Consider the following 13,964-nt stretch of genomic DNA (forward strand, 5'->3'; position numbering starts at 1 on the left):
GGAGTGACATGCCCAGAGCGTTTCTGCAGGAAGATGAGCCGGGCAGCGGAGTGAAGAATAGACCGGAGCAGGGCGAGAGAGGAGGAAGGGAGGTCAGAGAGAAGGCTGACACAGTAATCCAGACGTCTGCAGTCTGACCTCCGGCGAGTCATTTCGCTTCTCTGGGCTTTGAGTTCCTCATCTGCCAGATGGGGGTTCAGAACCCCTTCTCCCATCTATTTAGACTGTAAGTCCTCTGTGGGACCTGATTATCTTGTACCTACCCCAGTGCATGGCGCATAATAAACGCTTAACAAAAACCATAGGTTTGGGGTTTTTTTAAAAAAAAGGAAAGATAGCAGGTACTTTATCCTCATTTTACAGATGGCAAAGTTGAGGCCCAAAGAAGCTATATGACTTGCCCATAGTCACACAGGAAGTCAGTAGCTAAACTGAGACTAGAACCTGGGTCTCGTTTCCTAGCTCCGCGCTCTGTCCACTAGGCTGGGCTGCCTCGGGTCAGGTAGGTAGGGAGGTTGGCATCTGCCCACCCTGGGCACTGAAATGTGGCATCTGGAAGGGGTACAGTGCTCCGTGGGCTTACTGAGGTATCTGGGTGGGACACAGGGGCAGCTCTCGTTCCTCTCAAGATAACCTACTCACCCTCCCCTCTCCCTCGACCGACGTCTCGCTAACACCCTTCACCCTGTCTGGAGCTTCCTCCCCCCTTCTTCCCTTCCTTCCTCCCTCCCTCCTCTCCTTACCTACCTTCCTCTTTCCCTATCGATCTCGATCAGTCAGTCGTTATTACTGAGCACTTACTGTGTGCAGAGCACTGTACTTAGCGCTTCGGAGAGTTGGGCCTTCTCTCGTTTCTTTCCCTCCTTTCGTTCCTCTCCCCACTCCTTCTCCCCATTCTCTCCTCCCTCTGTCTCTCTCTTCTTTCCCTCCCTCTCTCCATCCAACCCTCCCTCCTTCCCTCCCTGTGTCCCAGCCTTGCCCCAGCGATGATTTTAGTACTCATTAAGCGCCTACTATGTGTCAAACACTGTTCTAATCACTGGGGTAGATCCAAATTAATCAGGTTGGACACAGTCCCGGTCCCACGTGGGGCTCACGCTCTTAATCTCCATTTGACAGATGAGGCCAGATGAGCTCGGAGCAGTGAAGCGACTTGCTTAAGGTCACACACAACAGATACGTGGTGGGCCCGGGGTCAGAACCCAGGTCCTTCTGACTCCCAGGCCCGTGCTCGATCCACTAAACCAAACCAGTGTGTGCAGAGACCCGGGAAAACAGCCAAGGGTTGGGGGAGGGGGCGTGCTCGATGGCCAGGCCTTGTCCTTCACCCCAGCGGGGGCAGCGGGCGGAGGTCGCGGATTTGTTTTTCTGAAATTCCTCAGAATCGGGAGTTTTGGCAGGGGCCTGCCCCCATCTGGGGGTGGGCAGGGCCTGGGCGGCGGAAGCCGCGATTTGGCTGAGGGACCGAGGGCCGCTGCAATGAGACAAAATTCCACGGCTCATTTCCTCTTTCTTTGAAAGATAATCGGGGGACTCCTCGGCCCTGGCCATCACTCTGCCCGGTGCAGGGGCGGGGGAGACCTCTGAGACCTCCGGAGGTCTGCTGTGAGACCCCGGGTTCTCCTCGGCTCCCCCCTTCTCCGTCCCCCCGGCCCCGAGCACAGGCCACCCTCAAGCTGAAGTCCGGTCAGCCCCCTTCTTCCTCATGCTGCTGCTGACTGCTCTGCTGGTGTTGGGTGAGTGACCCTGCAGGGGGATTCCTAGAGAGGTGGGGGGGTAAGAGCAGGGGGAGGGGCCTGGAATCCTGCCCCAGGTCTGGGCACTGTTCCCGGGTCACTGGGTCCACCTAGGTAGGAGGCAGGGACTGGGCCGCGCTGGCAAGGCTAGAGCCAGGAGTGGTTGGTGGAAACCGGGGGGAGGCCGTTAAGCCGGACTCTCCTCGGAAGCTAGGTCTCCACGGCTCGAGGTAGGGGGGCTTAGGCGGGGGGTGGGGGTGGGGGGCTCGTGGCAGCATATTCAGGCAAAGAGAATGGGGGGGGGGGTCGCTCCGACTGAGGACAGGATTTGCTCTAGAAGTCTCTATTCCCCCTGACTGGGCTTGGTGCCCATCTCCAGGGAGGGCAGGGGGCTTGATGCCCCGGGGTGGGGCAGGGGCACCGCCCGTCCGCAGGCATGGCAAATCTCCCCTGTTCCCCGCCCCCACTTTGGGGCACAGACACCCGGGTGAACAGGATGGGAGCTCAGAAACCATTTCATTGTCTCTGGGGAGTCAGGGGTGAGGGTTGGAGGGTGGCTATCTCTCTGGGGGGGGGGGGTGAGGGGTGCGCTCTGAAGAATCTTATCACTCTAGCAGATCGACCCCTCCCTCCGCTCTGTCGCTATGTGACCTTGGGCAAGTCACTTCACTTCTCTGAGCCGCGGTAACCTCACCTGTAAAGTGGGGATTGAGACCGTGAGCCCTACGTGGGACGGGGACTGTGTCCAGCTCTCTTTGCTTATATCCATCCCGGCGCTTAGTACGGTGCCTGGCACGTAGTAAGCGCTCAACAAAAACGATCATTACTATTATTATCTTCATCTTCCCTCTTCCCTTCTCTCCCCTCCGCCTCCCCACCCCCCACACACCAAAGTCCGAGTTAGGGACCATTTCACAGACTCACAGAGCCATAAAACCTGCCTCTCTCAGGTCTCAAACCCACATCCCCACATCCCCACATCCGCTTCCCTCTTGGTCCCCCATTACCAAGAGTGGGAGGGTGGTGTTCGGGTCTAAACCCCCATCCCCACCCCCTTGCAGCCTTGGGTTGGAAAGAAACAGTTCGACCTGGTGGAAAGACCCCAGGCCTGGGAGCCAGAAGACCTGCATTGTAATCCCGGCTCTGCCTCTTGTCTGTTGTGCTACCTTGGGCAAGTCGCTTCACCTCTCTGTGCCTCAGTTCCCACATCTGCAAAATGGGGGTTCCATACCTATTCTCCCTCCTACTTAGACCGTGAGCCCCTGGGGGGACCTGATTATCTCGTATCTATCCCAGGGCTTAGCAAGAATAATAGTAATTATTATGGTATCTGTTAGGTGTTTGTTATATGCCAAGCTCTGTTCTAAGCACTGGGGTAGATACAAGGTAATCAGATGGAACACAGTCCCTGGCCCACGTGGGCCTCACAGTCTGAATCCCCATTTCCCAGATGAGGGAACTGAGGTCCAGAGACGTTAAGTGACTTGCCCAAGGTCACACAGCATGCACGGGGCAGAGCCAGAATTAGAACTCCCATCCTCTGACTCCCAGGCCTATGCTCTTTCCACTAGACCACGTTGCTTCATACACACACACCACCCGCCCTCCATACAATCCTGGCATTTAGTAAGTGCTTAATGAATAACGCAGTTATTGTTATTATTATTATTACCTCCCCATCTTCCTCACTCCCCGTCCAACTCCTCCGACGCTGGACAACCTGCCTTAGCTGCAGGCCACCCCATAAGGCACTTCCTCCTTCGCAACCTAAAAATAAATGGCGTTGAGCGTTTCCACCGGCCTCTCAGACCTTCTCCTGTGGAAGTATGGGGGGATGAGACCCCGACCCCCGCGGCTTCACTCATCTTCCTTCTCTGGTTTCTTGCAGCTCCTGGTGGCGGACGAGCCGGTGAGTCCTTGCCTAATCAAACGAGCAATCGATCAATAGTAATAATAATAATAACAATAATGTTGATATTTGCTAAGCGCTTACTATGTGCCAAGCGCTGTTCTAAGCGCCGGGGTAGATACAAGGTAATCAGGTTGTCCCACGGAGGGCTCACAGTTTTCCTCCCCATTTTACAGATGAGGGAACTGAGGCACAGCGAAGTGAAGTGACTCGCCCAAAGTCACACAGCTGACAGGCGGCAGAACCGGGATTCAAACCCCTGACCTCTGACTCCCAAGCCCGGGCTCTTGCCACGAAGCCGCGTTCAGAACGCAGCACGCTAGAGTGGCTAGACGTGATCCCTGCCCACAAGGAGCTTAGCTTAGCCTACATGGGAGTTCAGCATGGCTTAGGATGGGCTTGGGAGTCAGAAGGATCTGGGTTCCAATCCTGGTTCCGCCACACGTGTGCTGTGTGGCCTTGGGCAAGTCACTTCACTTCTCCGAGCCTCAGTTATCTCATCTGTATAATGGGGATTAAGAACGTGAGCCCCACGTGGGACAGGGGACCGTGTCCAACATGATTTACTTGTATCTGCCCTAGTGCTTGGAACAGTGATTGGCACAGAGTGAGTGCTTAACAAGTATCATTAATTTTTGTCTAGAGGGGGAGACAGACATGAAAGTAAATTACAGTTAGGGGAAGCAGCAACGTATAATAATAATAACGGTATTTGTTAAGCACTTACTATGTGCCGAGCACTGTTCGTATATGTACTGTGGGGTGGGGGTGAGTATTCAAGTGTCGGTCAGACTGTTATTTATTGAGCGCACTCTGTGTAGAGTACTAAGCACTTGGGAGAGTGCGCTGTAACAATAAACAGAGAAACTTCCTGCCCATACTGAGCTTTCAGTCTAGAGGGGCAACAGACATTAGTATAAATCAATACACCATAGATAATCAATAAATTCCAGATAAATTACACACGTGGCGAAACCCGAATTGGAACCCAGATCCTTCTGATTCCCGCGAGCAAAGGGGTTGGGGGAATAAGGGGCGAGTCAAGGAAGGCCTCTTGGAGGAGGTAATAGTAATGATAGTGGTATCTGTTAAGCGCTTACTATGTGCCAGGCACTGTACTAAGCGCTGGGGGAGATACAAACAAATCGGGTTGGATAGAGTCCCCGTCCGGCATGGGGCTCACGGTCTTAATCCCCGTTTTACAGATGAGGGAACCGAAGCGCAAAGAAGTGATGTGATCTGCCCAAGGCTAAACGCAGACGAGTGGAGGAGCCGAGATTAGAACCCGTGTCCTCTGAGGTCCAAGCCTGATGATCTGTCAGATCCGAAGCGGGAGGGCATTCCAGGCCAGAGGGAGTAGCTTGGCATTAGGGGAGCAAACCGCAGACTCGATGTCCGAGGCCTCACAGCCCCCCAACTCGCCCCCCGCTTTCTGACCGACGGCGAGGTGGGGAGGGGCTGGGCGCCTAGAGAGAAGCAACATGATGTAGTGGACAGAGCACGGGGCTGGGAGTCAGAAGGTGAAGGCGATGTCTGTTGTGTGACCTTGGGCAATTCACTTAACTTCTCTGTGCCTCAGTTCCCTCATCCGGAAAATGGGGATTAAGAGTGAGTCCCACATGGGACGGGGACTGCGTCCAAGCCGATTTGCTTGTAATAAGAATAATGTTGGTATTTGCTAAGCGCCTACTATGTGCGGAGCACTGTTCTAAGCGCTGGGGTGGATACGGGGTCATCGGGTCGTCCCACGTGAGGCTCACATCTTAATCCCCATTTTCCAGATGAGGTAACTGAGGCCCAGAGAAGTGAAGCGACTCGCCCGCAGTCACACAGCTGACGAGTGGCAGAGCCGGGAGTCGAACCCATGACCTCCGACTCCGGAACCCGGGCTCTTTCCACTGAGCCACGCTGCTTCTTAGTACGCTATTACTCTGTTCTGGGTACTACGTACTATGCTATGCTACACTATACCACGTACTAGTACTGTGTACTAAGTACAGCGGCTGGGACACAGCAAGCACAAGACAAATATCACAATCATTATTATTATTATCATTATCGGGTCGGAGGACAGGAGTCGACGAGCGATCGTCTCCCCGCAGCACCGCCCCACTTTCCCTCAACCCTCCCCGAGTCCCCGAGGCCTACCGAGGCCGGCTCTGCCGGGCTCTGAGGAAACCACAGCAGGGGTGGGGCCGAATCTTCCCCTCCCGGATCTGAGAAACTGAGTCAGCTCATCTAACAACTTTGCTTTTTTTCTCTTTTCCCGTATTTGTTAAGCTCTTACCGTCTGTCGATGACCGTTCTGAGCTCTGGGGTCGACACGAGTTTTATCAGGTCGGTCACGGTCCTCGTCCCACGTGGCTCTAACTTCACGTATGATGACAAATAAGCAGCGTGGCCGAGCGGTCAGAGCGGGGGCCTTGGAGTCCGAAGGATCTGGCGGGTCTGCTCCGTGACCTGGGTCGAGTTACTTAACCTCTCTGGGCCTCAGGTCCCTCGTCTGTAAAATGAGGATTAAGAGTGCGAGCCCCATGGGGGACCGAGACTCTGTCCAATCTCTTTACCTTATATCTACCCCAGGGCTTAGAACAGTGCTTGGCACGTAGTAAGTGCTCAGCAAGTACCATTTTTATTATTACTGCTACTCACCAGGTCCGTCGGTTGCCCCGAGGACCGTCGGTTTCAGCTTCATGCAAATTCAGTGGAAACTTGCAGGCTCCAGGCTGCGTGGTGTAGCGGATAGAGCCCGGGCCTGGGAGTCGGAAGGTCATGGGTTCTAATCCCGGCTCCACCGTGTGTCTGCTCTGTGCCTCGGGCAAGTTACTTCGCCTCTCTGGGCCTCCGTTGCCTCCCCTGTAAAATAGGGGTGGAGACCGTGAGCCCCAAGTGGGACGGGGACTGTGTCCGACCCCATTTGCCGGTATCCACCCCAGCGCTTAGTACGGGGCACATAGTGAGCACTTGACAAATATAATTCTTATTATTTGGGAGTTTCTGTCTGCGATTGCATGATCTGGATATCTTTGCCACATACGCTCTGAGTGGTTCGGTGCCAGACTCTCAGAGGTCTCCTTTCTAATCCCTCTCCCCTCTCTGCCCGCCTCAGACGACCCCCCGAAGTCCGTGCTGATCCTGAGCCCGCCATGGATCAATGTGTTCAGGACGGACAGTGTGACGCTGAACTGTGGCAGCCCCGATCCTTCGGGGGATGTCACCCAGTGGTTCCACAACGGCACGGTCCTCGGGATCCAGACCCCCAGCTACAGCATCCAGGAGATCACCTTCAACGACAGCGGGGAGTACCGGTGCCGGACGGGGGGCTCCGCGCTCAGCGATCCCGTGAGGCTGGACGTCTACAGCGGTGAGGGCTGAGGAGGAGGGGGCTGAGATTTGGGGGGCGGGCAGGGAGGGAGACGGGGGAATGGCACGGGCCCGGGAGTCAGAGGGACCTGAGTTCTAAACCCAGTCCCCCCACTTGCTGCGTGACCTCGGACAAGTCACTTCACTTCTCTGGGCCTCAGTTCCCTTATCTCTGGGGCCGGGGAAAGTGTCCGTTACATTGTTAGTACAGTGCTTAGCACAGTGCTCTGCACACAGCGTGACCTCAGCAAATGCCACTGACTGGTCTCTAAAATGGGGATGACGACTGTGAGCCCCATCTGGGAGGGGGACTGCGTCCAACCTGACTAGCTTGAATCTACCTCAGCGCTTAGTACAGTGCCTGGCACCGTAGTAAGTGTTTAACAAATACCATTAAAAAAAAGGGCAAGGGGTGAGAGTCTGGGATTGGGCATCAGTGTCTTCCCTTGAGGAGTGGAACCTGGCTGTTTAGGTTCATGTCCGCCTCAGAGCAACGCTTGGGAAGGTTTAATAACCACGGTGTAATGCCAAGCTTCTCACTGTACCTCGATCTCGTCTAACCGCCGATTTCTCGTCCGCAACCTGCTTCTGGCCTGGAACGCTCTCCCTCCTCGAATCCGACAGCTGATGACTCTCCCCCACCTTCAAAGCCTTCCCGAAGGCCCATCTCCTCCAAGAGGCCTTCCTTGACTGAGCCCCCCTTTCCTCTTCTGCCCCTCCCTTCTGCGTCTCCCTGACTTTATTCCCTTTATTCATCCCTCCCTCCCAACCCCACAGCATTTTTGTCCACGTCTGCCATTTGATTTATTTCTATTCATGTCTGTCTCCCCTTCCAGACCGTAAGCTCCTTCTGGGCAGGGAACGTGTCCGTTCTCTTGCCCTACTGTCCTCTCCCAAGCGCTTAGTACAGTGCTCTGCACTCAGTAAGCGCTCAGTAAATACTATTGACTCACCCCGACGCCCCTGGCTCGGGTGCCGAGCGGAGGCCTCCCAACCTGTGCCTCCCTGGGCTCTGCCGGGTCTGCTGTGTGATCTCGGGTAAGTCACTTCACTTCTCCGTGCCTCAGTTACCTCAGCTGTAAAATGGGGATTGAGACCGTGAGCCCCAGGAGGGACAGGGACCGTGTCCAACTCCATTTGCTCGTCTCCACCCCAGGACTTAGTACAGTGCCTGACGCATACTAAGCGTTCAACAGATACCATAATTATTATTACGTTTCTCTTCCAGATTGGCTACTGCTGCAGGCCACCGGCTCGGTGTTCCTGGAGGGGGAACCCGTGGTACTGAGATGCCACAGCTGGAAGAATCACCCCTTGTATAAAGTGATCTTCTACCAGGATGGCAAGGCCCTGAAGTTCTTCCACCAGAATTCCAATTTCTCCATCCCTCGGGCCAACCAAAGCCACAGCGGTTCTTACTTCTGCTCGGGGTCCATGGGCCACGAACGCTTCACGTCGTCCGTCTTCAACATCACCGTCCGAGGTGAGGGCCTCCCCTCTGAGCCGGGGGAGGGAACCCCCGAGGGGAGAGGTTGAGAGGGAAGGGTTTCCCGTCGATAATAATAATAATTTTGGCATTCGTTAAGCGCTTACTATGTGCCAAGCACCGTTCTAAGCTCTGGGTCGAGACAAGGTAACCGGGTTGTCCCACGTGGGGCTCGCGGTCTCAATCCCCATTTTCCAGATGAGGTCAACGAGGCACGGAGAAGTTAAGTGACTTGCCCAAAGTCACGCAGCTGATAAGTGGCGGAGCCGGGATTAGAACCCACGACCTCTGACTCCCAGTGCTCTTTCCACTGAGCCACGCTGCTGCAAAGGAGGAAACGCGGGCCTGGGAGTGGGCACGCCGGGGGGGGGGGGGGGGGCGGGTTCCTGTCCAGGTTTGGCCAGGACCTGCTGGGTGACCTTGGAGAGGTCACTCATCCTCCTCTCTGGGCCAACGGGAAGAATGACCGGAATCCAGGGTTTGTTATGATCGCCAAGATCGGCTGATGGCCGATACGGATGTGTCTCCACCCCAAGGGGGACGGTATCACTCAGACCCTGCTCACTGGTCACTCTCTCTCTCTCTCTCTCTCTCGCCAGCCTGGGGGCCGAAGTCTGCCTCCAGCCTCTGAGGGGGCAGCAAGGCCTAGTAGATAGAGCACAGTCCTGGAAGTCAGACGACCTGAGTTCTAATCCCCGCTCGGCCACTCACCTGCTCTGAGGTGTTGGGCAAGTCGCATCACTTCTCTGTGCCTCGGTTCCGACATCTGCAAACGGGGGATTCAATCCTTGTTCTCTCTCCTACTTAAGAAGAATGAATAATTCTTCTTTCTGAGGGGGGGGGGACCCTCTTTTCCCCTCTTTTCCCCCCATTTCCCTCTGCTCCTCCCCCTCTCCCTTCCCATCCCCTCAGCACCGTACTCGTCTGCTCAACCGTATATATTTTCATCACCCTATTTATTTTGTTAATGAAATGTACATCGCCTCGATTCTATTTAGTCGCCATTGTTTCTACGAGACGTTCTTCCCCTCGACTCTATTGATCGCCCTCGTTCTCGTCCGTCCGTCCCCCCCGATTAGACCGTGAGCCCGTCAGAGGGCAGGGACCGTCTCTATCTGTTGCCGACTCGTTCATTCCAAGCGCTTAGTCCAGTGCTCTGCACATAGTAAGCGCTCAATACATACTATTGAATGAATGAATAATTATGGTACTTAAGTGCTCACGAGGTGCCAGACACTGTTCTGAGCGCTGGGGTTGATACAAGTTAGTCAGGTTGGATACGGTCCCCGCGGGGCGCTCACGCTGTCGATCCCCATTTTCCAGATGAGGCCACTGAGGCCCAGTGACTAGCCCCAGGCCACAGAGCAGACAAGTGGCGGAGCCGGGATTAGAACCCAGGACCTTCTAGCTCCCGGGCCCGGTCTCTCTCCACTGAGCCACACTGCTTCTCAGACTATTCACAGTGTGAGTCCCCTAGGGGACCCGATTGTCTCCTCTCCGCCCCACTGCTTAGTCAGTGCTTCCCAAACAAAATTATCGTTATTACCGAGGTCGCGTGTGTTCGGGAGAGGGGAGAACCCGCCTAGGGCCGAGAGCGGGGGACGGGGAAATCTCCGGCCTTGGCTCTGCAGGCCAAAAGGTCCGGCTTCATCCTGAGATCTCTCTTCCCGCCCAGGGAGGAGCATCCTGAGCCAGTGGGGGATGCTGGCCGCACTCTGCGGGCTCGGGGTGGCCGCCGCCGCATTCGCCACCGCCGCCGCTCTCGTATATTTCTTCAAGATCTGGAGAAAAACAGGTCTGTGCTCCCGTTCTTCCCCTTCGATCGTCTGCGTGGGCTCCGTGAGCCACCCTCTCTCAGACCCCACCCCCGTAGACACACACGTACACCCCAGGAAACTACACCTGGGTACACACACACTGTAAGCTCATATTTATTGAGCGCTTACTGTGTGCAGGGCACTGTCCTAAGCGCTTGGGAGAGGACAATACAACAATCTAACACGCCCATTCCCTCCCCACGCCGAGCTTACGGTCTAATAATTCATTCGATAGTATTTACTGAGCGCGTACTACATGCAGAGCACTGTACTAAGCGCTTGGAATGTACAGTTCGGCAACAGGTAGAGACAATCCCTGCTCAGTGACGGGTTCGTAGTCTAACGATAATAGCCGCGGTATCTGTGAAGCGCTTACTGGGTGTCAGGCTCTGTCGTAAGCGCCCAGGTGGCTGTCCTAAGCGCTTAGGGGAGGACAGTACGACAATCTAACAGGCGCAATCCCTCCCCGCAGTGAGCTTACGGTCTAATGATAATAATAATAACTGTGGTATCTGTGAAGCGCTTACTATGTGCCAGGCACTCTACTAAGCGCCGAGGTAGCTACGAGCAGATCGGGTCGGACACCGTCCCCGCCATCGTGTCCAACCCAATTTGTTTGTATCCACCCCAGCGCTTAGGGTAGTGCTTGGCCCATAGTACGTGCTTAATAAATGCGACCGTCATTAGTATTATTAGAATATTCATTGAGTTTCTACTGCGTGCACAGCACGCGACTATTCCTTCTGTGAGCAGACTGAGGCTTTATTCATTCATTCATTCGATCGTATTTACGGAGCGCTTACTGTGTGCAGAGCACTGTGCTAATCGCTTGGGAAGCAGCGCGGCTCAGTGGAAAGAGCACGGGCTCTGGAGTCAGAGGTCAGGGGTTCAAATCCCGGCTCGGCCGTCTGTCAGCTGTGCGGCTTTGGGCAAGTCGCCTCACTTGCGACTTGCCTCAGTTACCTCATCTGTAAAATGGGGATGAAGACCGTGAGCCCCACGTGGGACAACCTGATTCCCCTGTGCCTACCCCAGCGCTTAGAACAGTGCTCGGCACATAGTAAGCGCTTAACAAATACCAACGTTATTACAATTCAGCAACAAATCGAGACAATCCCTGCCCACAGCGGGCTTTATAGCACGAGAAGCAGCGTGGCTCGGTGGAAAGAGCACGGGGTTGGGAGTCAGAGGTCGTCGATTCTAATATCGGCCCCGCCACCTGTCACCTCTGGGCAAGTCACTTCGCTTCTCTGTGCCTCAGTGACCTCATCTGTAAAATGGGGATTAAGACCGTGAGCCCCCCCCCCCCCCGTGGGACCACCTGATTACCTCGCATCTCCCCCGGGACTTAGAACAGTGCTTGGCACACAGTAAGAGCTAAACAAATGCCATCGTAATTATTATAACATGGCAAGGCTCTGTCTTTTGCCCAGTATTCAGCTGGCCTTTGGACTCTTGCTGCCACACAACTGACTGTTGAATTTAAAAAACAATCAATCAACCAATCAATAGTATTGACTACCGATTATTGACTATTGACTGTTGCCCACAAAGAGGGCAAAGAATCAGTCGCCAGGTCAATCCGTGGCATTTATCCCGGCTCCGCCGCTTGTCAGCTGTGTGACTTTGGGCAAGTCACTTAACGTCTCTGTGCCTCGGTGACCTCATCTGTAAAATGGGCGTTAAGACTGTGAGCCCCACGTGGGACAAGCTGATCACCTTGTAGCCTCCCCAGCACTTAGAACAGTGCTTTGCACATAGTAAGCGCTTAACAGATGCCGAGATCATTATTATTATTCATCAAGCACTTAGTTTTTGTGGTATTTGTTAAGCGCTTACTATGGGCCAGGCACTCGACTAAGTGATGGGGTAGATACAAGCTAATCAAGTTGGACTTAATCCATGTCCCACACGGGGCTCGTAGTCTTGAGCCCCCTTTTTATAAACGAGGTAACTGAGGCATGGAATAGTTAAGTGACTTGACCAAGGTCACGCAGCAGACGAGCGGGAAAGCCGGGCTTAGAACCTTCTGGCCGAGCCCGTGCTCTCTCCGCTAGGCAGAGCACTGCGCTAAATGCTCCGGAGAGTACAGCACAACCGAATTGGCAGGCACGTCTAGAGCGGGAGCCGGACGTTAATATAGATGATTGATTATGGATTTGTATGCTGTGGGGCTGAGGGTGGGGTGAATATTGGGAATATTACAGATCCAAGTGCCTAGATGATGCAGGAGGGATGTAGGAAGCTTGTTAAGGGCGGGGAATGTGTCGGTTTACTGTCCTCTTGTGCTCTCCCGAGCGCTTAGTACGGTCCTCTGCACACAATAAGCACTCAATCAATATGAATGAATGAACGAACCTACTCTCTGCCCACAGGACGCTTCCAATCTAACGTAACTGATACTCTTCCCTTCTCCAATCCAGTCCTGAGGCGGTGCCTGCTGGCTCCGCACCCCCAACCTCTACCCGAACCCCCTTACTAACCTGCTAATGTGCCCCTCCTCAGCTCCTTCAGAAAGCCCTGAGCACGGGGATGGGTACGAAACCCCCCCGGAGGATACAGGTGAGTGTCATTTGCCACTGGGGTTTCTTCCCGCCCCTCCTACTGCACTGCCATTTTGCCAGCGGTTTGTTGGGGGGGCGTTGCGGGGGGCGCTTGTGTGAAGCTCAGTGGGGTTGGGGTGAGGGCAGCAGGCTCAAACCCCTCGCTCAATTCCGTATCCCACTCCCGGACTGGGCAGGGCCCAGGAAAAGGGAAGCACCTGGGACCGAGATGGGACGGAGCCCACAGCCTCTCTCTTTCTCTTTTCCTCCCTCTCCGATAACCCGAGATTTCCCTGAAAGAAGGGGTGTCCAGAGGACAGGACTTCCTGTGGGATGCTTGGGGTCAGGGAGGGATCTAGAGCCGGGAAGTGGAGCAGGATTCATTCATTCATTTAATCGTATTTATTGAGTGCTTACCGTGTGCAGAGCACTGTACTAAGCCCTTGGGAGAGTACGGTAGAGCAATAAACAGACACATTCCCCGCCCACAAGGAGCTTACAGTCTAGAGGGGGTGACGGACAATAATACAAATAAATACGCGACAGATGTGGACGAGAGTGCTGTGGGGCTGGAAGGGGGGGGGATGAATAAAGGGAGCAAGTCGGGGCCACGCAGAAGGGAGTGGGAGAAGAGGAAAGGAGGGCTTAGGGAAGGCTAAGATTGGGAGATGTGCCTGCAATAAGGCTTTGAAGTAGGGGGGAAGAGGAAAGGAAAGGAGTTGAGACTGAAGCAGGGAATAGGGGTTACAGAGCAGAGGCCCAGAACAAGCCATCCTAGATGGCTAATTCCCGGCTCGGAATGGGAGGAAAAAAACCAGGAGCGGATGGGCCGGGATGACCCCAAGCCAGGGAGATCCCTCCCCCTCTCGGGGAACACTTTATTCCCAAGGAAATGCAGCCTTCTCTGGGGGTTAGCACCGTGCCCACGGTCCTCTCTGGGAGGGGTTGGGGGGAGGGGGGAGAGAGGAAAGCCCAAGCGGCCGAGAGGGATACGGAGTCGCATCAGAGGGTTTGGGGCTGCAGGCGTGGCGCTGTGGGGGGTTGGAATGTGCTTCGGGTCCGTCCGTCCTCCGTCTGTCTGAAACCGGGAGCCCCCCTCCCCATCGCACT

The 13,964-nt window shown here is 54.9% G+C and overlaps 1 protein-coding gene across 1 annotated transcript in view; it reads left to right on the forward strand.

The window, feature by feature from the left end:
* Positions 1–1,365: 1,365 nt before the first annotated feature.
* LOC100093387 overlaps positions 1,366–13,964 on the forward strand; it is a 65,637-nt gene continuing 53,038 nt past the window's right edge. The window contains exons 1-6 of the mRNA XM_039910865.1: positions 1,366–1,736; positions 3,625–3,645; positions 6,755–7,009; positions 8,237–8,491; positions 10,170–10,289; positions 12,817–12,873. Of these exons, the coding sequence (XP_039766799.1) occupies positions 1,706–1,736; positions 3,625–3,645; positions 6,755–7,009; positions 8,237–8,491; positions 10,170–10,289; positions 12,817–12,873 (739 nt within the window). The 5' untranslated portion in view covers positions 1,366–1,705. The remainder of the gene's footprint in view (positions 1,737–3,624; positions 3,646–6,754; positions 7,010–8,236; positions 8,492–10,169; positions 10,290–12,816; positions 12,874–13,964) is intronic.

The sequence above is a fragment of the Ornithorhynchus anatinus genome, chromosome X5 (assembly GCF_004115215.2).
Source record: "Ornithorhynchus anatinus isolate Pmale09 chromosome X5, mOrnAna1.pri.v4, whole genome shotgun sequence".
Lineage (NCBI taxonomy): Eukaryota > Metazoa > Chordata > Mammalia > Monotremata > Ornithorhynchidae > Ornithorhynchus > Ornithorhynchus anatinus.